Source organism: Pleurodeles waltl, chromosome 4_2 (assembly GCF_031143425.1).
Source record: "Pleurodeles waltl isolate 20211129_DDA chromosome 4_2, aPleWal1.hap1.20221129, whole genome shotgun sequence".
Taxonomy (NCBI): Eukaryota; Metazoa; Chordata; class Amphibia; order Caudata; family Salamandridae; genus Pleurodeles; species Pleurodeles waltl.
The window spans coordinates 1066220867-1066241866 of record NC_090443.1 but is presented as its reverse complement, the minus strand read 5'-3'; the positions used below and the strand labels follow the sequence as shown (position 1 = coordinate 1066241866).

At 48.7% G+C, this 21000-nt stretch overlaps 1 protein-coding gene across 1 annotated transcript in view; it reads left to right on the top strand.

Moving 5' to 3' along the window:
* The first annotated feature begins 3564 nt into the window (after positions 1-3564).
* LOC138293768 (uncharacterized) overlaps positions 3565-21000 on the top strand; it is a 112478-nt gene continuing 95042 nt past the window's right edge. The window contains exons 1-3 of the mRNA XM_069233109.1: positions 3565-3599; positions 8549-10794; positions 12886-12966. Coding sequence (XP_069089210.1) covers positions 8580-10794; positions 12886-12966 — 2296 coding nt within the window. The 5' untranslated portion in view covers positions 3565-3599; positions 8549-8579. The remainder of the gene's footprint in view (positions 3600-8548; positions 10795-12885; positions 12967-21000) is intronic.

Here is a 21000-nt window from a genome sequence, read left to right as displayed (position 1 = left end):
GGTCACTTGTATGTGACCTATCTTTACCTTGTCCAGCCCTAAGAATTAATGGATAGACAGTTGTCGGGTGTGTCCCCGAATAATTGTGATATTGATTTCTCATGATAGAGCAGCCTACTCCAATACAACTGTCATTATCTGTGAAATGGGGAGACCACGACAATAAAATCTTTTTTTATAACTACTTTTATTGAGTTTAAATATACACTATGACAACACATCATTAAATTAAGCCATTCTATGTTTTGCCCCACCCACCAATTCACATGCCCGCCCAACCAAAAATCCCTCCTCCCCCTTCAGTGATTGTTTAGTATTGTCCCATATCTTATTATGTTTACTTGGACAACCCCTGGCTCTGTATATGGATCCTCGAGCCTAGCACATCAATCCATGGTGGAAGTCAATTTGCAATTCTTGGAGCCGCACTGGTGGTCTAGTAGTGAGAAATGTCCCTTTTTGCTAGCAGTGTGGTAATACCCACTAGTGTCCTTTCGTACAGAGAGAGACCCAGGTCCTCCGAATTGCCCAGCACTGCTATCCTCTGGGTGGTTAACACTGGCTTCTCCAGGACCTCTGTCATAGTCACTGCTATGTTATCCAAATGTTTGGTTATTACAGGACAGGACCAAACTGTATGGAAAAAGTCTGCTTCTGGGGAAAGGCACAGAGGACAATTGGATAAGTTACTCTTACCAGCCCTCCAAAGCTGCCGGGTGTAACATAAGTTATATGCAAATAGGTGAGCTGGATCATTCGTAGATGGGCAGGAATTGCTATGGTACGAGGGACCATACGAGCATCCCTTCAATCTGCCTCATCATGAGGCCCACCCAAGATTCCTATTTCAAGTTTACGAAGTCAAAGACCGTGAGGCAGTCAAATACAAGTGTTCGGTAGATCGGAGAGACCCCTGCCCAGTTTCCCCACTGGGCCCTGGAGAAGCTTGGTTTCAGGGGGGTAAAACTCTGGAAGGACCTCAGTGTCCCCCCGATAGCAAGTACGTGCTGAAGCTGTAAATATTTATGGAATTGGGTAAATGAAAGGGAAAACAGGGATTCAATTTATTGAAACGATTTCAAGGTTGACCCCCACCAGACGTCCCCAATAACATGATCCCTATTTTGCCCCATTCAGAAAAACCCTTCAGTTGTGAAACTTGGCTAAGGCACAACCCTGTTCAGAGTGGGCTCCGAAAGCCCCTGGTGAGGTGGACACCCATATAGGACATGCAGTACTTTGTCCACAAAGAACTTGACATTAGTCAGGGCTGCTGCAGCTTCCAAAGTCAATGACTCTGGCCCTAACGCCCCATCCTCTCCCATCAGTTCAGCGAGCAAGACCTCAAATTACAAGTTACTTGCCGGCCTTGTTACTTGAAGTAACCAGTGAAGGACAGACGCACAGGTATACCACCCATGAGGAAACGTCCTGCCTGAGCAGCAGAACAGTCACTATTCTTTCCACCTTCAACCATATTTGGAAAAACCAGGCCTCAACAAGCTGCACTCAGAGAAATATGAGGCAGGGATGGATATGAGCTCCTGTAAACTCTTTGATAGATGGGAGCTCCTGTAAAAGCTTTGATGAATGAGCTCCTGCAAAAGCTTTGAAGTATGAGCTCCTGTAAAAGCTTTGATGGAATGAGCTCTTGTAAAAGCTTTGAAGGGAATGAGTTCATGTAAAAGATTTGATGGAATTAGCTCTTGTAAAAGCTTTGATGGAATGAGCTCTTGTAAAAGCTTTGAAGGGAGTGAGCTGCTGTAAAAGCTTTGCATGGAATGATCTTGTAAAAGCTTTGATGAATGAACTCCTGTAAAAGGGTTTGATGGAATGAGCTCCTGTAAAAGGGTTTGATGGAATGAGTCTCTGTAAAAGGGTTTGATGGAATGAGTCTCTGTAAAAGCTTTGATGGAATGAGGTTCTGTAAAAGCTTTGAAGGGAATGATCCTGTAAAAGGTTTGAGGGGAATGATCCTGTAAAAGCTTTGAGGGGAATGATCCTGTAAAAGCTTTGATGAATGAGTTCCTGTAAAAGCTTTGATGAATGAGCTCCTGTAAAAGCTTTGAAGGGAATGAACCTGTAAAAGGTTTGATGAATGAGCTTTTGTGAAAGCTTTGATGAATGAGCTCCTGTGAAAGCTTTGATGGAGTGAGCTCCTGTAAAAGCTTTGATGGAGTGAGCTCCTGTAAAAGCTTTGATGGAGTGAGCTCCTGTAAAAGCTTTGATGAATGAGTTCCTGTGAAAGGTTTGATGAATGAGCTCCTGTGAAAGCTTTGATGAATGAGCTCCTGTGAAAGCTTTGATGAATGAGCTCCTTTGAAAGCTTTGATGAATGAGCTCCTTTGAAAGCTTTGAAGAATGAGCTCCTGTGAATCTTTGATGAATGAGATGTTAAAGCTTTGATGAATGAGCTCCTGTGAAAGCTTTGATGAAGTGAGCTCCTGTGAAAGCTCTGATGAGTGAGCTCCTGTGAAGGCTTTGATAAATGAGCTCCTGTGAAAGCTCTGATGAATGAGCTCCTATAAAAGCTGTGATGAATGAGCTCCTGTGAAAGGTTTGATGAATGAGCTCCTGTGAAAGCTCTGATGAGTGAGCTCCTGTGAAAGCTCTGATGAGTGAGCTCCTGTGAAAGCTTTGATGGAGTGAGCTCCTGTAAAAGGTTGGATGAATGAGCTCCTGTGAGAGCTCTGATGAGTGAGCTCCTGTGAAAGCTTTGATGGAGTGAGCTCCTGTGAAAGCTCTGATGAGTGAGCTCCTGTGAAAGCTCTGATGGGTGAGCTCCTGTGAAAGCTCTGATGAGTGAGCTCCTGTGAAAGCTCTGATGAGTGAGCTCCCAGAGGGAGGTCCCCTGATCACACCTCTGACTGGAGGGTGCAGGATGGTTGAGGCACGCAGGGGGCGCTGAAACACCCCAATGGAGGCAGCTAAAGCGCTGGTGATCGGACTTGTTGGCGCTATACAAAGTGCAGCCGCGGTTATGAGGCCCGGAGACTCCAGTGAAGCTCGCCCAGCGGCCCAGGAAGGGCCACAAGCAGCCACCGCGAGGGCCCAGACAGGGGGGGACACGGCGCGTGCGCGGGGTCACGCACACTCTGGTAACTGCTTCCGGACCCCGCGTGCGCCGGAAGCTACGCACAGATGCTGTAAGAAGCCGGGCCCGGGAGACCGTTCCGTGGCTGCTGGTGCTGCCTCTGCCGCCGCTGACCCGGAAGTGATCCCACCGCCAGGCCTGAGGGGCGGGTCCGAGGCCTGTGAGGGTCTGAGGAGGAGGCGGGACTGGACAGGACCTGCTGCTGGTGCTGCCTCTGCCGCCGCTGACCCGGAAGTGATCCCACTGCCAGGCCTGAGGGGCGGGTCCGAGGCCTGTGAGGGTCTGAGGAGGAGGCGGGACTGGACAGGACCTGCTGCTGCCTCTGCCGCCGCTGACCCGGAAGTGATCCCACCGACAGGCCTGAGGGGCGGGTCCGAGGCCTGTGAGGGTCTGAAGAGGAGGAGGCGAGACTGGACCTGCTGCTGGTGCTGACTCTGCCGCCGCTGACCCGGAAGCTGAACCGTTTAACTCAATTTCCAGCAGAGCGGAGAGCAGGAGCCTCGCGGTAAGAGGGAGGGGGCAGGACCCGGTGCACTTTAAGGGGGGGTGAGTCTGAGGAGGGCAGAGGGAGGGGGCAGGACCCGGTGCACTTTGAGGGGGGAGTTGAGTCTGAGGAGGGCAGAGGGAGGGGGCAGGACCCGGTGCACTTTAAGGTGAGGGTGGTGAGTCTGAGGAGGGCAGAGGGAGGGGGCAGGACCCGGTGCACTTTAAGGGGGGGGTGAGTCTGAGGAGGGCAGAGGGAGGGGGCAGGACCCGGTGCACTTTAAGGGGAGGTGAGTCTGAGGAGGGGAGAGGGAGGGGGCAGGACCCGGTGCACTTTAAGGGGAGGTGTTTCACTAGGACAGCATCTCCTACCTGAATGGAGACTGCTCGGGCCCTCTGTCTCCGGGAAGCATAGGTGTTTGTTTGGGATCTTCGTTCCGCTGACTAGGTCTGGGGCGGCGGTTGGACTGCCCGTAATGGGGGATGGTGTCATTGTAGGAAGGTAGCCTCTTTCTAGCCTTGTTACCCCCACATTTGGCCTGTTTGTGAGTGTATGTCAGGGTGTTTTCACTGTCTCACTGGGATCCTGCTAGCCAGGGCCCAGTGCTCATAGTGAAAACCCTATGTTTTCAGTGGGTTTGTTATGTGTCACTGGGACCCTGCTAGCCAGGACCCCAGTGCTCGTAAGTTTGTGGCCTATATGTATGTGTTCCCTGTGTGATGCCTAACTGTCTCACTGAGGCTCTGCTATCCAGAACCTCAGTGTTTATGCTCTCTCTGCTTTAAAATTGTCACTACAGGCTAGTGACTAATTTTACCAATTCTCATTGGCACACTGGTACACCCTTATAATTCCCTTGTATATGGTACCTAGGTACCATATGGGTATTGGGGTTCCAGGAGATCCCTATGGGCTGCAGCATTTCTTTTGCCACCCATAGGGAACTCAGACAATTCTTACACAGGACTGCCACTGCAGCCTGAGTGAAATAACGTCCACGTTATTTTACAGCCATTTTTTCACTGCACATAAGTAACTTATAAGTCACCTATATGTCTAACCCTCACTTGGTGAAAGTTGGGTGCCAAGTTACTTAGTGTGTGGGCACCCTGGCACTAGCCAAGGTGCCCCCACATCGTTCAGGGCAAATTCGATGGACTTTGTGAGTGCAGAGACACCATTACACGCGTGTACTGCACATGAGTCACTACTTATGTGTAGCGTCACAATGGTAACTCCGAACATGGCCCTGTAACATGTCTAAGATCATGGAATTATCCCCCCAATACCATCCTGGTATTGGGGGGACAATTCCATGATCCCCTGGGTCTCTAGCACAGAACCCGGGTACTGCCAAACTGCCTTTCCGGGGTTTCCACTGCAGCTGCTGCCAACCCCTCAGTCAGGTTTCTGCCCCCCTGGGGTCTGGGCAGTCCAGTCCCAGGAAGGCAGAACAAAGGATTTCCTCTGAGACAGGGTGTTCCACCCTCTCCCTTTGGAAATAGGTGTGAAGGGCTGGGGAGGAGTAGCCTCCCCCAGCCTCTGGAAATTCTTTGATGGGCACAGATGGAGCCCATCTCTGCATAAGCCAGTCTACCCCAGTTCAGGGATCCCCCAGCCCTGCTCTGGCGCAAAACTGGACAAAGGAAAGGGGAGTGACCACTCCCCTGACCAGTACCTCCCAGGGGAGGTACCTAGAGCTCCCCCAGTGTGTCCCAGACCTCTGCCATCTTGGATTCAGAGTTGTTGGGGCACAATGGACTGCTCTTAGTGGCCAGTGCCAGCAGGTGACGTCAGAGACCCTTCCTGATAGGTGCTTACCTCTTTCAGTAGCCAAGCCTCCTTTCTTAGTAGCCAAACCTCCTTTTCTGGCTATTTAGGGACTCTCCTCTGGGCTATTCCACAGATAACGAATGCAAGAGCTCACCAGAGTTCCTCTGCACTTCCCTCTTTGACTTCTGCCAAGGATCGACCGCTGACTGCTCCAGGACGCCTGCAGAACCGCAACAAAGTAGCATGACGACTACCAGCAATATTGTAGCGCCTAATCCTGCCAGCTTTCTTGACTGTTTCCTGGTGGTGCATGCTCTGAGGGCTGTCTGCCTTCAACCTGCACTGGAAGCCAAGAAGAAATCTCCTTTGGGTCAACGGAATCTTCCCCCTGCTAACGCAGGCACCAAAAGACTGCATCTCCGGTCCTCTGGGTCCCCTCTCATCCTGATGTGCGTGGCCCCTAGAACACAGGAGCTGGATCCAAGTGTCTTCCACACTCCAGTGGCCCTTTGTCCAAATTTGGTGGAAGTAAGTCCTTGCCTCCCCACGCCAGACTGCAAACCTGTGTACTGTGTGATTTGCAGCTGCTCTGGCTTCTGTGCACTTCTCCAAGGATTCCTTTGTGCACAGCCTAGCCTGGGTCCCCAGCACTCCATCCTGCAGTGCTCAACCTGCTGAGTTGAACTCCGACATTGTGGGACCCTCCTTTTGTGACTCTGATTTCACAGATCTTCTAAGTGCCTGCTCCGGTGCTTCTGCGGGAGCTGCCTGCTTCTGCAGGGGCTCTCTGAGTTGCTGAGCGCCCCCCCTATCTTCTCCTCCAAGGGGCAACATCCTAGTCCTTCCTGGTCCCCAGCAGCACCCAAAAACCTCTACCGCGACCCTTGCAGCTAGCAAGGGTTGTTTGCGGTATTTCTGCGTGGAAACACTTCTGCAACATCCAGCACGCTGTGGGACATCTTCCATCCAAAGGGGAAGTTCCTAGCTCTTTTCGTTGTTTCAGAATCTTCGGCTTCTTCCACCCGGAGGCAGCCTTTTTTCACCTTCATCCGGGGTTTCCAGGGCTCCTGCCACCCCTGCATACTATTGCGACTCTAGGACTTGGCCCCCTTCCTTTTCAGGTCCTCAGGTCCAGGAATCCGTCTTCAGTGTTTTGCTGGTGCTTGTGGTTCTTGCAGAATTCCACTATCACAACTATTGTGTCTTTCTGGGGTAGTAGGGTAACTTTATTCCTACTCTCTAGGGTCTTGGGGTGGGGTATTTTGGACACCCTTACTGTTTTCTCTCACTCCCGGCGACCCTCTACAATCTCCCATAGGTCTGGGGTCCATTCGAGATTCGCATTCCATTTTTGGAGTATATGGTTTGTGTTGGCTCTAGACCTATGTTTACCTGTTGCTTACAATTATGATTCTACATTGTTTGCACTACTTTTCTTACTGTTACTTACCTGTTTTGTATTTGTGTACATATAACTTATGTATATTACTTACCTCCTAGTGAGGGTATTCTGAGATACTTTTGGTATATTGTCACTAAAATAAAGTACCTTTATTTTTAGTAAGTCTGAGTATTGTATTTTCTTACGATATTGTGCTATATGATATAAGTGGTATAGTAGGAGCTTTGCATGTCTCCTAGTTTAGCCTAAGCTGCTTTGCCATAGCTACCTTCCATGACAACCAATTGTTAGTGACAAATTTGGAAAGAAAGCAGAGAGAGCATAACCACTGAGGTTCTGGTTAGCAGAGCCTCAGTGAGACATTTAGGCATCACACAGGGAACACATACAGGGCACATACTTATGGATGTCCGCCCCCCACCCCAGATGGAGGAGTAGGGGCCTATTGTGCTCTGCTTGAATGTCCAAAGCCTCAAAATAGGTTTCGATGCGCTCTACCCACACCTTCCACCGTGCGGCCTGTGGGGGGTGGGGGCTCCTGTGACGGTGAACAGCTCCAGGAGGGTATGCCAGCCATGTTGGGGGAAGACTTGGGCTGTCTGTTCGATGTGGAGGGAAACGCTTCAATGTCTGTGCCCAGGGCAGTGACCTCCTCACCTCATGCAACGCAGGAGAGTCTTTCGCCATTTGCACACTTTACACACAGTGTTCTGCCAGGTAGGTGTGGTAACCTTAAGAGACTGGGACTGTCAGGTTCCTGAGGATGGGAAGTGGTAGGCTTCCATGTCATGGGCACCGTGGCAGAAGCGATGAACTCTGTCTTCCCAGTGTGGTTAGGTTGGGCCAACGACCAGAGGCTCAGCAGGGCGTGGCGCTGGGGTGCGGCGTTCCTGCCTCTCCACTTGCAGCAGTTTTGATGGGTCGTCCGGAGGCCCAGCAGGGTGTGGCACAAGGGTGGCAGGCGCTCTAATACCTGGAGCAGCCCCACCAAGGTCTGCCAGCAGTTTCAAGCCGGGCTGCACTGCACAGCGTGGAGTGCGGTGGGGAGAGTCAGCTGGGCGGGTTGGGCTGGAGAATGCTGGCCGAATGGCAGGATCTTCAGGCCTGCTGGAGGCGTGTCGTCGTGTGTGCGCTGAGGCAGGAAGCTGGGAGGAGCACGGCCTAGCTTCACTGAGGCACTGCGTTCAGGATCTCCGGTGGCGTAGAACAGGTGGGCCCTTCCGACCCTCGTCGCCAGTTGTCAGGTCGTATGCTGCGCAATGACAAATGACGCGGACACAGGTGGTGGCGGTACTGGGGTCTTTATTCACTCATGTCCTGCGTGCCAATACCCTTCCCGCTTCGCGCTCTCCTTCTTAAACCTTTTCCCACGTCACCGGGGCGCCCCCACTAATACTAGATCTAGTGGGGGTGGTCGGCATGACCCCTGTCGGATATCAGATAATGGGACGCCCCCCACCTGACGTCAAACACCACAGGTCCGTTGCACTTTGAGGGGGGGGGCGAGTCTGGGGAGGTGAGGGGGGCAGGACCCGGTGCACTTTAAGGGGGCAGTGAAGTCACAGAGCCCAGACTCCCCCCCCCCCCCTTTTGTTTATATTTTTTGATCTACAATGCCTTTCATAATATATTAACTATATACGAGTATTGTGCAATTTTAATGGTTCATATTTTTCTGGTTTATACAAATTAGGGGTTTTCTCTGATCACACCGGGCTTAGTGAGGCAGGAAGGAGTATTTTGACCTAATTGTCCTCTGATGACGTTCTCTTCTCTCTTTTTTTCCCCTCTGCAGACACTTGAGACTTAAACATCATTAAATCGGAATGGGGAGAACGCAGGCTCCAGGAAAGAAAGTGAAAGTGCAGCGGTCACCTCAATCCGTAAGAGCCACACTCCCATCTTCTCCTGTCCATGACGCCTCAGCTTCAAGATCCCGAAATAATGCTCAGATGGATCTTAAGCTGGAGTCCCCTTCGGAGAACCTGTCCCACATTATCCTCTTATCTATGCTGGAGCAGTTGGAAGACAAATTGGATAACTTGCAGAATACCCTAGAGGACGTACCGTCTAGAGTTGCTGGGCTTATGGAGCAAATCTTGACTGCAAAGAGTCAATATCCCCTTCCAAATGGTGGGAAGTCTTTGGAGATGGTTTGTCCAATAAGCATTAGAGATTGTGCTGTTAGCCAGTCTCCTGCGACACCTCAGCTGGACAGGCCATGTGAAGCAACCTTGTGTCTTCAGCCAGTGTTTGCTGATAGGCATGCACCAAAACAGGACTGTACGCTCTCCTCTCCAACCAATGTTAAAGTGCGCCCTGATGAGTCAAGTCTTTATCTACAGCCAGTGTTGCCAGATCGACGTGACCCACTGCAGGGCAGGAGCATGCAACCTGGGTTTCTAGATGTACAAGAGCCACAGGAGGACCAGTGCATGCAACCTGGGTTTCCAGATGTACACGAGTCACAGCAGGACCAGTGCATGCAACCTGGGTTTCCAGATGTACACGAGTCACAGCAGGACCAGTGCATGCAAGCTGGGTTTCTAGATGTACATGAGTTGCAGCAGGACCAGTGCATGCAACCTGGGTTTCCAGATGGAAATGAACTAAAACAGGATTGTACTGAATCCAGGTGCACTCAGATAGATCCTTCAGTGAGATCACTGGAGGGAAATCTGTGTCTTCAGCAGGAATTTGTTGATGAGCAGACACCACAGCAAGACCACAGCATACAACCAGCGATCCCAGAAGAGAAGGAACCAGATGAGCACCTGAAACAAGAGCCATCCCCTTTGTCTGCTAATAGTTGGAACCAGCAACAAAACGTCTGCCCAGGCCCACTATTTCCAGCTAGAGATGAACCACAGCAAGACCACTGTAAAGAACCTGTTTTACCAAATGCAAATAAACCAGATGAACAAGTGGGGGAAGAGTTGATGTGTTTTGATTGCCAAGATCCCCAGGGGAACCAGTGTGGAAAGGCACCATGTGAATACTTACAGTCTGAGTTATTCTCTCTTGATGGCTTCGGGTCACAACAAACCCAGTGCCTACCGTTAGCATTTCAAGATAACCAAAGTCAACAACAACACCTTTGCTTGAAACAGGAATTTCCTTATGCACAGGATCCAAATGTGGACTACGAGCTAGAGTCCCCGCATCGAGAGCTAGAATCAATGCGTCCTGAAGCACAGGAACCAAATCAGAACTACAAGGTGGAACCACTACACCCTGTGGAGCAGGATTCATATCAGAACGACAAGCTAGAACCACCCTGTACTGACGCACAAGGTTCATATCAGAAAGAGAAGCTAGAACCACCCTGTACTGATGCACAATGTTCATATCAGAATGACAAGCTAGAGCCACCCCGTACTGATGCACGAGGTTCATGTCAGAATGACAAGCTAGAGCCACCCCGTACTGATGCACAAGGTTCATATCAGAACGACAAGCTAGAACCACCCTGTACTGATGCACGAGGTTCATATCAGAAAGACAAGCTAGAACCACCCTGTACTGACGCACACGGTTCATATCAGAATGACAAGCTAGAATCACCCTGTACTGACGCACACGGTTCATATCAGAATGACAAGCTAGAACCACCCTGTACTGACGCACACGGTTCATATCAGAATGACAAGCTAGAACCACCCTGTGCTGATGCACGAGGTTCATATCAGAATGACAAGCTAGAACCACCCTCTACTGACGCACAATGTTCATATCAGAACGACAAGCTAGAACCACCCTGTACTGATGAACGAGGTTCATATCAGAACAACAAGCTACAGCCACCCTGTACTGATGCACGAGGTTTGGATTGGAACTCTGTACTCAAACCACTGCACCCTGAATCAAATGATCAGCATCAGAACTACAAGTTAGAAATGCTCTGTTCTGATGAGCGGGGTCCTTCTGTGCCCCCATCATGCCTAGAACTGGATACAAGTACTAGAGATCAGGGTACCCTCACAGACTCAATGGAGAGAGGAAATACAAAATCACATTTATTGCTATTCAAAGCCTTCACAGGTAAGTGTTTCTGTATAAATAGACACTCAGAATGCATACTAACTAGCTACTCAAAATGCATATTGGCAGATTTCAGTAAGTCTCAGAGTAGAGGAATATGGCTTTGTAGAACCCCCTGAGCGATACTGACCCCCCAGAGTACGAGTACACTGGGTTCAGATGTGTCCCTGCGTTCCCCCCCTTGTTTCTAAACAGCACTGCAGCCTTCCTGTGTAGAAACAGGCCTGGTAATGGGACTCTGCATGAGACAAGTAGGATAGTAGCTCTCATCCCTCCTTGTTGATCCCCTATCTAGGATGAAGAACTGGGGATATCGCTATTCATGGGAGGAATCACTGGCAGAAATCAAACTTCATTGTCAGATGCAAGTTATGTGATATTCATTGAGAATAGCCAACATGCACAATCTCGAGAGTGAATTGTGTTTCCTGTTGCACAGTTACTTTAGGTAAGACACAGCCCTGTCCAGTCCCTGATACAAAAATCAAAGTATGTACTCAGCCTCAACAGCAGAACAGTGATGTGCTTGCCTCTGCAGGGTTCTCCAAGAGTGCGCACCTCATTTTGAAACTCAGATACACTAAGTGATTTGTTATGTGTCACCTGTGAGTTCACCCATCCAGCTTCTAGCTCAGTCCTAACTGTGTTTTCAATTGCTTTATGGGCAGGACAAAAATAGCTGTGATCTTGCTTCATCTGCATCCTGCCTTTAGAGAACTCTTTTTACCAATGTAAATGTCATTGCATCATCACTTGTAACATGCCGAGTTAGGGTTTGCATGTCTGTAGTGTGAGTTACAGATTGTGGGTCTAACCATAGCTTGCAAATTTCAGTGGTTTGTCCAGTTTTAAGTCTTAACCATAAATAATTCCCCCCATTTTTTTAAGTGAATTTCTGAGGTTTATTTTAAAGACACATTAAGGTGTTATAACAAAACCAACTATAACTTCATGTTAACCTTTCTCAGTGAAAATATATTAGGGATAAAATACCCCCTGCTGTTCATTATAAGGATATTGCAAGTCAACAAGGAGTTCCATAACCATATAGAGGAAGGAGGCTGAATGCAGAGTTCCTTCATGAGGTTTTTGTCAGGCAGTCACCTGATATTCCTGCAAGAGTGAGCTGGAGTGCGAAGCTAGGTCCCCACTCTACCACCTGGCACAATCCACCCGACCTAGAAACAGTCAAGTCAACTCTAGCCCCATGGGGAAGAGGAGAATTAGAAAAGAAAATACTGTTTCTGATTTTAAGCTCTCTGGATTCTGTCCAGGAATTTTCGTTCTGCTGCTACATCCTGAGACAAGGTACTCTGGTTAGTCATATACGTACAGCTGTAGTCCCCCTCCCTAAACCCAGAGTGATGTATGGTACCTTTGTGATCTCTTTTCTCACTTGAACCTGCTTTCTCAGTAAGTGTTCTGTTGGGGAGTGCGTATATTGACAGAAACTCTGGAAGTGACAAACCTTGAGAAACATAGACAGGAGTTGTTATTTTACAGTGACACTGATATGCAAATATTTGTGCCACTTAATTGGGATAGGAACAGGATACATACCACAGTGCTATTGGACCATGCTGGAAACCTTGGAACCTAACATTCTAGATGGGGTAGACAGTTATCAGTTAAGGTATCGGAATAAGCAATCTTAATTCGTAAATCGTGTTTAAATTCAGGGTACACAAACCTTTTGTTTCGTCACAAAAGTTATAAAATATGTAGTGAGTTAACCCCCTCACATTTCTTTTCAGGCCTGACATATATATATCAACACTACATGCAAAATCATGATTGTATGCCAGGAAATATTAATAGATGTTCCCACATAGCATGCTTTCTCAATATTCAGGCTGATTTCTGTTTATAGAAACTGTTGAACGATTTTCACTGTTTCACAGGAATGCCCAATGAAAGTCATAGGCTTCCAGAAGATTCACAGAGGAAAATATTGGGCTTCAAAAAATAGCTCTATAACTAAATATGAACAAAAACAGGATTAGTAAAATAACAAAATTGCTACCATGCGCACATATTACCACCTCTAAATCTTCTTTTGTTGTGAAAATGTCTAACCTTTTTTTTCCACAGGAGGAGTGAGGCAGCGAGGAAGACGTGAAACCGATGAAAAGAAAACTCCTACCATGAGGATGCCAGAATGCCCGGAAACAGGTGAGTCGGAAACTGACACAGGATTACCTGCTAGAGGGCTGGGACGTCAAGCACCAGAAAGCGGGTAAACTTAAATAGCTGATCACTTTCACCTCACCTAACATGGCCCTCGCACGTCGCAAGACCGCTGCCTGCACATAACATTTCCCAGTCTTTGTTTCCTTCCCCGGAGGGCTGCAGAATTCACTGGATCGCAGGTACGGGGTATGGTCGGTACAAGCCCAACAGTACATCTCCCCCCCCAATAGTCCCGCCTGAAGGGTTTGGTTTGGAAGGGTATCTGTGATGAAAAAGTCATACAAGTCTAGCATCATGCACATGACCAGAGGGTTCCCATATATAATCCTCTGGTCTGTATCCTTTACAGTCAATCAGATAAGATAGTTTGTTACATGTCCTTTTGGAATATAGGGTGGCCGTAACTTCAAATTCTGGTTCTTTGTCAACAGGGCTAGTGGTTTCTGTGGGAGAACAGTTCCAGGGGCAACAGGCTTCAATAAATGAATGTGAAATACAGGATGAATGTGCATGGGCGTTTTCAGGTCCAATTTCATGGCCAAATTGTTTATCTTTTTTAAGCTCTTGCATGGTCCGATGTATCAAGACTGACATTTTCTTGGACCCGTCAAACAAATATTTTATGTGGAAAAGCAAATGTCTTGAACTGCCAGTAGTAGTAGACCTGGATCATGATGTTTATTTGCTGTCTCTTGGCAATAGACTGATTGTCTTGTGCCTTACAATGTATTCTTTTTAATTGGGCTATACACTCTACCACTATGGTTGTGGTTAAAGTTAGGTTCACATCAATTGCCAACATTTGAGGATGATAGCCGTAGTTGCAGTGAAAGGGAGTATGGCCAGTTGAATTGTTATTGACATTGTTGTACTCAAGCTGAGCCACCCAAAGTCAACCCATTCCACTTCACTTTGCATCAACTGACATCATAAATACTGTTCCAAATACTGGTTTAATCTCTCTGCCTGTCCATCAGTCTGGGGATGATGGCTGGAGGACAGCCAGACATCCATCTCCAAATAGACGACAAAAGGATATCCAGAACTTTGATAAGAACTGAAGGCCTCTATCTGAAATGAGTACAGATGGAAGTCTGTGTAACCGGATCATATCTTGAAGAAAGACTGAAGTTAGATCTTTGGATGTGGGTAGCATTTTTTAATTGAATGATATTCATAATTTTAGTAAGGTGGTCAATACCACCAATATAGTGGTATAGCCTTTCAAGGTTTTTGGTAATTCTTCTATGAAGTCTAAAGAGAACAGGCAAAGGAGTTAATAAGCCTACTAGGAATTTGAGCACAAATAGTGCAATTCTGGATGAAAATCCTTGTGTCTGTGGAGATGGTTGTCCACCTAAAGTTTAGTTTTGACAGTTCTAGAGTTCTCTTCTGACCCAGATGTCCTGCCATTTATTGTGTGTGGCACAATTGTAAATCATGTTTCTGTAACATGGCAGTATGAACATTTAATGCACCTTGTATCTAAATCATTGATAGACTGTCCTTTCTGTGTGTTACTAATGATCTTTAAAATCTTCCTTTCCTTGTTCTACTGATACTTGTTGTTGAACTTCTTTGCCTGTGATTCAGCTCCTTGAAACCATTCCCAGGTAACGATGTAAGGGCACTCGTAGAGCTAATCTATGTAATCATGGCCTAAACGTGGAAGAGCATCTGCCTTGCCATGACTGGAACCAGGCTGGAATGGTATTACAAAATCATAATTGTTAAAAAATTGAGTCCACTGTAACTGTTGTGTAGGCGAGGCACAAGTAGATTTGAGGAATTTTAGATTCCTGTGGTCTGTCAGAATAATAACAGTATGGAGGCTTCCTAATAGGTAATGCCTGTGCTCTTCTAAAGCCTTTTTTATTGCCAACAACTGTATCTCGTACTGAATAGTTTGCTTCTTCAGCTTTAGTTTGTGTGAAAATTAGGCAACTGGGTACAATTCCCCTGTAGCACTGTCTCTTTGTGAAAGCAGCCCTCCCACTTGTGAGCATCTGCCTGATGTAAGGTTGAGTAGGATCTGGATGTTGTAAGATGAGTGACTGTATGAAACATTTTTTTAAGACGTTGAAAAGCATTTTCGGCCTGCATGTCCCATTGAAACTTAACACCTTTTCTTAACAATTTAGTAATGGGGGAAACCAATGCTGAGAAATGATCAATGCATCTCTGATCAAAATTGGCAAAACCTTAAAAACTTTGAACTTCTTTCACACTTTCAGATGAACTCCACTGTACTATAGCTGTGACTTTTTGAGTGTCCATTTCAATCCATTGTGAGGAGATTACATATCCTAGAAAATTCATTTTGTGCACTTGAAACTCACATTTCTCCAATTCAAGGTATAAATTGTGTTCACACAATTTCTGGAGATCATTTTTTACATTCTGTACATGCTCAGTGTGTCACGGTCTGCATGTTGCTTCCCACCGTTGGCTGAAGAACTTGAAGGAGCACTTGAGCCCTCATTACAACGTTGGCGGTAAAAGCCGCTTACCGCCGTGCAGAAGACCGCCAACACACCGCTGCGGTCGCGGAATTCTGCCACAGCTATTATGACCCACATCTCGGAATCCGCCAAAATTCAGACACCCACACAAGTCCACAACACCAAAGGTCAGTGATAAACTGGCGATAACAAAACCTCCACCGTCACGCGAACAGAAATACACCCACACTATCACACACACAAATCCACACAGCGGTCTTTCAACCGCGGTATTTCATTGGCGGTACACACCGCCATGCTCAAAATACACACACTTCTACAAACATCCCCACATTGGATGATTCAAAATACACACACCTGAGACACATACACACACCACTCCCACTCACCCATTACAATATAAAACACACACCCACATCACCCACAAACCCCCACGAAAAAAAATACAGAAAGAAGGCCAGAGAGAGACACCACCAGCAAGTACAACAGCATCCACAGGCACATAACACCATCACCCACACAACTTCCACGCACCTCACACAACACACCACTACATATCACAACACTTATCACCACACACTCCACTTCACACATCACCTACACCACCCCATGGCACAGCAAAGACACCCAAGGTTCTCGGAGGAGGAGCTCAGGGTCATGGTGGAGGAAATCGTCCGGGTAGAGCCACAGCTATTCGGAGCACAGGTGCAGCACAACTCAATTGCAAGGAAGATGGAGCTATGGCGAAGAATAGTGGACAGGGTCAACGCAGTGGGACAACACCCAAGAAATCGGGAGGACATCAGAAAAAGATGGAACGACTTACGGGGGAAGGTGCGTTCCGTGGTCTCAAGACACCACCTGGCGGTTCAGCGGACTGGCGGCGGACCTCCACCTCCTCCCCCACAACTAACGACATGGGAGGAGCAGGTCTAGGCGATTCTGCAGCCTGAGTGCCTCGCAGGAGTAGCTGGAGGAATGGACTCTGGTAAGTCAAAGCTTTACTATTACATCCCCCACCCTACCTGCATGCTATCACATACCCCCACCCTCGCCCTCACCCCCATCACACCAACTCCTCACAAATGTACCAATATCACAAACCACCCATCCCAACACCAAGCCCTGCATGCAACAACAAAGCATGGACACCCATCACTAAAGCATGCACACTGCACATACCCATACACCCCCCTAAACCATCATCACACAAGCTCCCACACAGGAATGCCAGCACTGGGGTACACGGTCACCCACCCATTGCACACCATGGCACACACAGAGGCAATAATCATGCCTTTCCGCCCCTGCTGGACCACTACCCAATGTAACCAGACAGGAGGGTCCAGACATGTCCACTCCACCCACAGAAGAGGCCCACAGTGATGACAGCAGCTCTGTCCAACTGGATCTAGATAACCAGCCCGGACCATCGGGGACCTCTGGACAGTTCCCCTCACACAGGCACAGGCCACCACAGACCTTCCCCCCTCTGGAAACACCAGCACAGCACCCACCCAGCGGGCCCATACCCCTGTCCCCAGGACACGTCAATCAGCTGTGTGTCCACCACTACAGGGAATCCAGGATAACCCACCACCCCAACAACAACAGGGACCTGGGGGCAGTGGCAGTGGGCACACGGTCCAGGGGACGGAGGCCCAGGAACACAGGGGAACTGGGAGGGCTGCCGTGCGACAGGGGCGGACAGGCCAAGGGAACCCACGCTCCACGAGTCCCTCTCCTCCATCATGGGAGCATACCACCACTCCCAGGAGATGATGGCAACGGTACTGGCCAAGTTTCAGGAGACCCAGCGCATGCAGGAGGAACAGTATTTGGGCTTCAGGGAGGAACTCAGAACCATCAGCTCCACCCTGGGCACCATCGTAGGGGTGCTGAAGGAAGTACTCAACACCAGGAGGGACACTGTGGCACTACAAGGGGCCCCTGACACTAGCATGGACGATGAACTGCCCACCACCTCTGCCGCCGCTAGTGGACAGGACACCCCGCCACAGGACCACCACACCAACACCGCACCCCCTGCAGACGGAGAACCACCCCGAGATCCAGGAACAAGACAGAGAACGATGCCAAGACCCCCGCCAAGAAATAATACCACCCTGATTGTCATCCTACTGTCCCACTTTGTCACCCTGTCCATAATTAAACTGCCCCGGCTCCACTTCCTATGCCCATATGGGCAATGCACCTGTGTAGGAGGCTGGACTGGCTTGTAGTGAGTACTTACACCTTGCACCAGGCCCAGGTATCCCTTATTAGTGTATAGGGTGTCTAGCAGCTTAGGCTGATAGATAATGGTAGCTTAGCAGAGCAGCTTAGGCTGAACTAGGAGACGAGTGAAGCTCCTACAGTACCACTAGTGTCACTTGCACAATATCATAAGAAAACACAATACACAGATATACCAAAAATAAAGGTACTTTATTTTTATGACAATATGCCAAAGTATCTCCGTGAGTACCCTCAGTATGAGGATAGCAAATATACACAAGATATATGTACACAATACCAAAAATATGCAGTATAGTCTTAGAAAACAGTGCAAACAATGTATAGTTACAATAGGATGCAATGGGGACACATAGGGATAGGGGCAACACAAACCATATACTCCAAAAGTGGAATGCGAACCACGAATGGACCCCAAACCTAGGTGACCTTGTAGAGGGTCGCTGGGACTGTAAGAAAACAGTGAGGGTTAGAAAAATAGCCCACCCCAAGACCCTGAAAAGTGAGTGCAAAGTGCACTAAAGTTCCCCAAAGAGCACAGAAGTCGTGATAGGGGAATTCTGCAGGAAAGACACAAACCAGCAATGCAACAATGATGGATTTCCAAATGAGGGTACCTGTGGAACAAGGGGACCAAGTCCAAAAGTCACAACCAAGTCGAGAGTGGGCAGATGCCCAGGAAATGCCAGCTGTGGGTGCAAAGAAGCTGCTACTAGCCAGTAGAAGCTGAGGATTCTGCAGGAACGACAAGGGCTAGAAACTTCCCCTTTGGAGGATGGATGTCCCACGTTGTGAAGAGTCGTGCAGAAGTGTTTTCCCGCCGATAGACCGCAACAAGCCTTGCTAGCTGCAAATCGTGCGGTTAGGGTTTTTGGATGCTGCTGTGGCCCAGGAGGGACCAGGATGTCGCCAATTGCGTCAGGGGACAGAGGGGGCGCCCAGCAAAACAAGGAGCCCTCTCAGAAGCAGGCAGCACCCACAGAAGTGCCGGAACAGGCACTACGAAGAGGAGTGAAACAGTGCTCACCCGAAGTTGCACAAAGGAGTCCCACGCCGCCGGAGGACAACTTAGAAGGTCGTGCAATGCAGGTTAGAGTGCCGTGGACCCAGGCTTGGCTGTGCACAAAGGATTTCCGCCGGAAGTGCACAGAGGCCGGAGTAGCTGCAAAAGACGTGGTTCCCAGCAATGCAGTCTGGCGTGGGGAGGTATGGACTTACCACCACTAAACTTGGACTGAAGAGTCACTGGACTGTGGGAGTCACTTGGACAGAGTTGCTGGATTCAAGGGACCTCGCTCGTCGTGCTGAGAGGAGACCGAGGGGACCGGTGATGCAGTTCTTTGGTGCCTGCGGTAGCAGGGGGAAGATTCCGTCGACCCACGGGAGATTTCTTCGGAGCTTCTACTGCAGAGAGGAGGCAGACTACCCCCACAGCATGCACCACCAGGAAAACAGTCGAGAAGGCGTCAGGATCAGCGTTACAGAGTTGCAGTAGTCATCTTCGCTACTTTGTTGCAGTTTTGCAGGCTTCCAGCGCGGTCAGCAGTCGATTCCTTGGCAGAAGGTGAAGAGAGAGATGCAGAGGAACTCTGATGAGCTCTTGCATTCGTTATCTAAGGAATTCCCCAAAGCAGAGACCCTAAATAGCCAGAAAAGAGGGTTTGGCTACTTAGGAGAGAGGATAGGCTAGCAACACCTGAAGGAGCCTATCAGAAGGAGTCTCTGACGTCACCTGCTGGCCCTGGCCACTCAGAGCAGTCCAGTGTGACAGCAGCACCTCTGTTTCCAAGATGGCAGAGGTCTGGAGCACACTGGAGGAGCTCTGGACACCTCCCAGGGGAGGTGCAGGTCAGGGGAGTGGTCACTCCCCTTTCCTTTGTCCAGTTTCGCGCCAGAGCAGGGCTGAGGGGTCCCTGAACCGGTGTAGACTGGCTTATGTAGAAATGGGCACCATCTGTGCCCATGAAAGCTTTCCAGAGGCTGGGGGAGGTTACTCCTCCCTTGCCTTAACACCTTTTTCCAAAGGGAGAGGGTGTAACACCCTCTCTCTGAGGAAGTCCTTTGTTCTGCCATCCTGGGCCAAGCCTGGCTGGACCCCAGGAGGGCAGAAACCTGTCTGAGGGGTTGGCAGCAGCAGCAGCTGCAGTGAAACCCCTGAAAAGGCAGTTTGGCAGTACCAGGGTCTGTGCTACAGACCACTGGGATCATGGGATTGTGCCAACTATGCCAGGATGGCATAGAGGGGGCAATTCCATGATCATAGACATGTTACATGGCCATATTCAGAGTTACCATTGTGAAGCTACACATAGGTAGTGACCTATGTGTAGTGCACGCGTGTAATGGTGTCCCCGCACTCACAAAGTCCGGGGAATTTTCCCTGAACAATGTGGGGGCACCTTGGCTAGTGCCAGGGTGCCCACACACTAAGTAACTTTGCACCTAACCTTTACCAGGTAAAGGTTAGACATATAGGTGACTTATAAGTTACTTAAGTGCAGTGGTAAATGGCTGTGAAATAACGCGGACGTTATTTCACTCAGGCTGCAGTGGCAGGCCTGTGTAAGAATTGTCAGAGCTCCCTATGGGTGGCAAAAGAAATGCTGCAGCCCATAGGGATCTCCTGGAACCCCAATACCCTGGGTACCTTAGTACCATATACTAGGGAATTATGAGGGTGTTCCAGTATGCCAATGTGAATTGGTGAAATTGGTCACTAGCCTGTTAGTGACAATTTGGAAAGAAATGAGAGAGCATAACCACTGAGGTTCTGGATAGCAGAGCCTCAGTGAGACAGTTAGTCATAACACAGGTAACACATTCAGGCACACTTATGAGCACTGGGGCCCTGTCTGGCAGGGTCCCAGTGACACATACAACTAAAACAACATATATACAGTGAAAAATGGGGGTAACATGCCAGGCAAGATGGTACTTTCCTACAACCTGTGAGACTAATAGACCGGACTCTGCCATGGACACTCCTCCGCCATCACCCCTCACCATTTAACTTCCCCCTCCAATATTTTGCATTTAAATAAACACACCTAAAGCACAACATGATCTGGAGTCTGTCTGTGATTTAGTGTATTTGCAATAACAGTGACAAAATGTTTTTGAAATAGTAATGTCAACATACCTATGTCGCACAGCTCTAGTCCATGAGGAATTTAAGCAGATGACACACAGTGGGACCCACATCTGTGAAATCGTAAGGAAAAGTGACAACTCAGTGACCATACACTGGGTGAAAACGACAGACAGGATGGAGGTAGTAGTGTAAAAGTACATGTAGTAG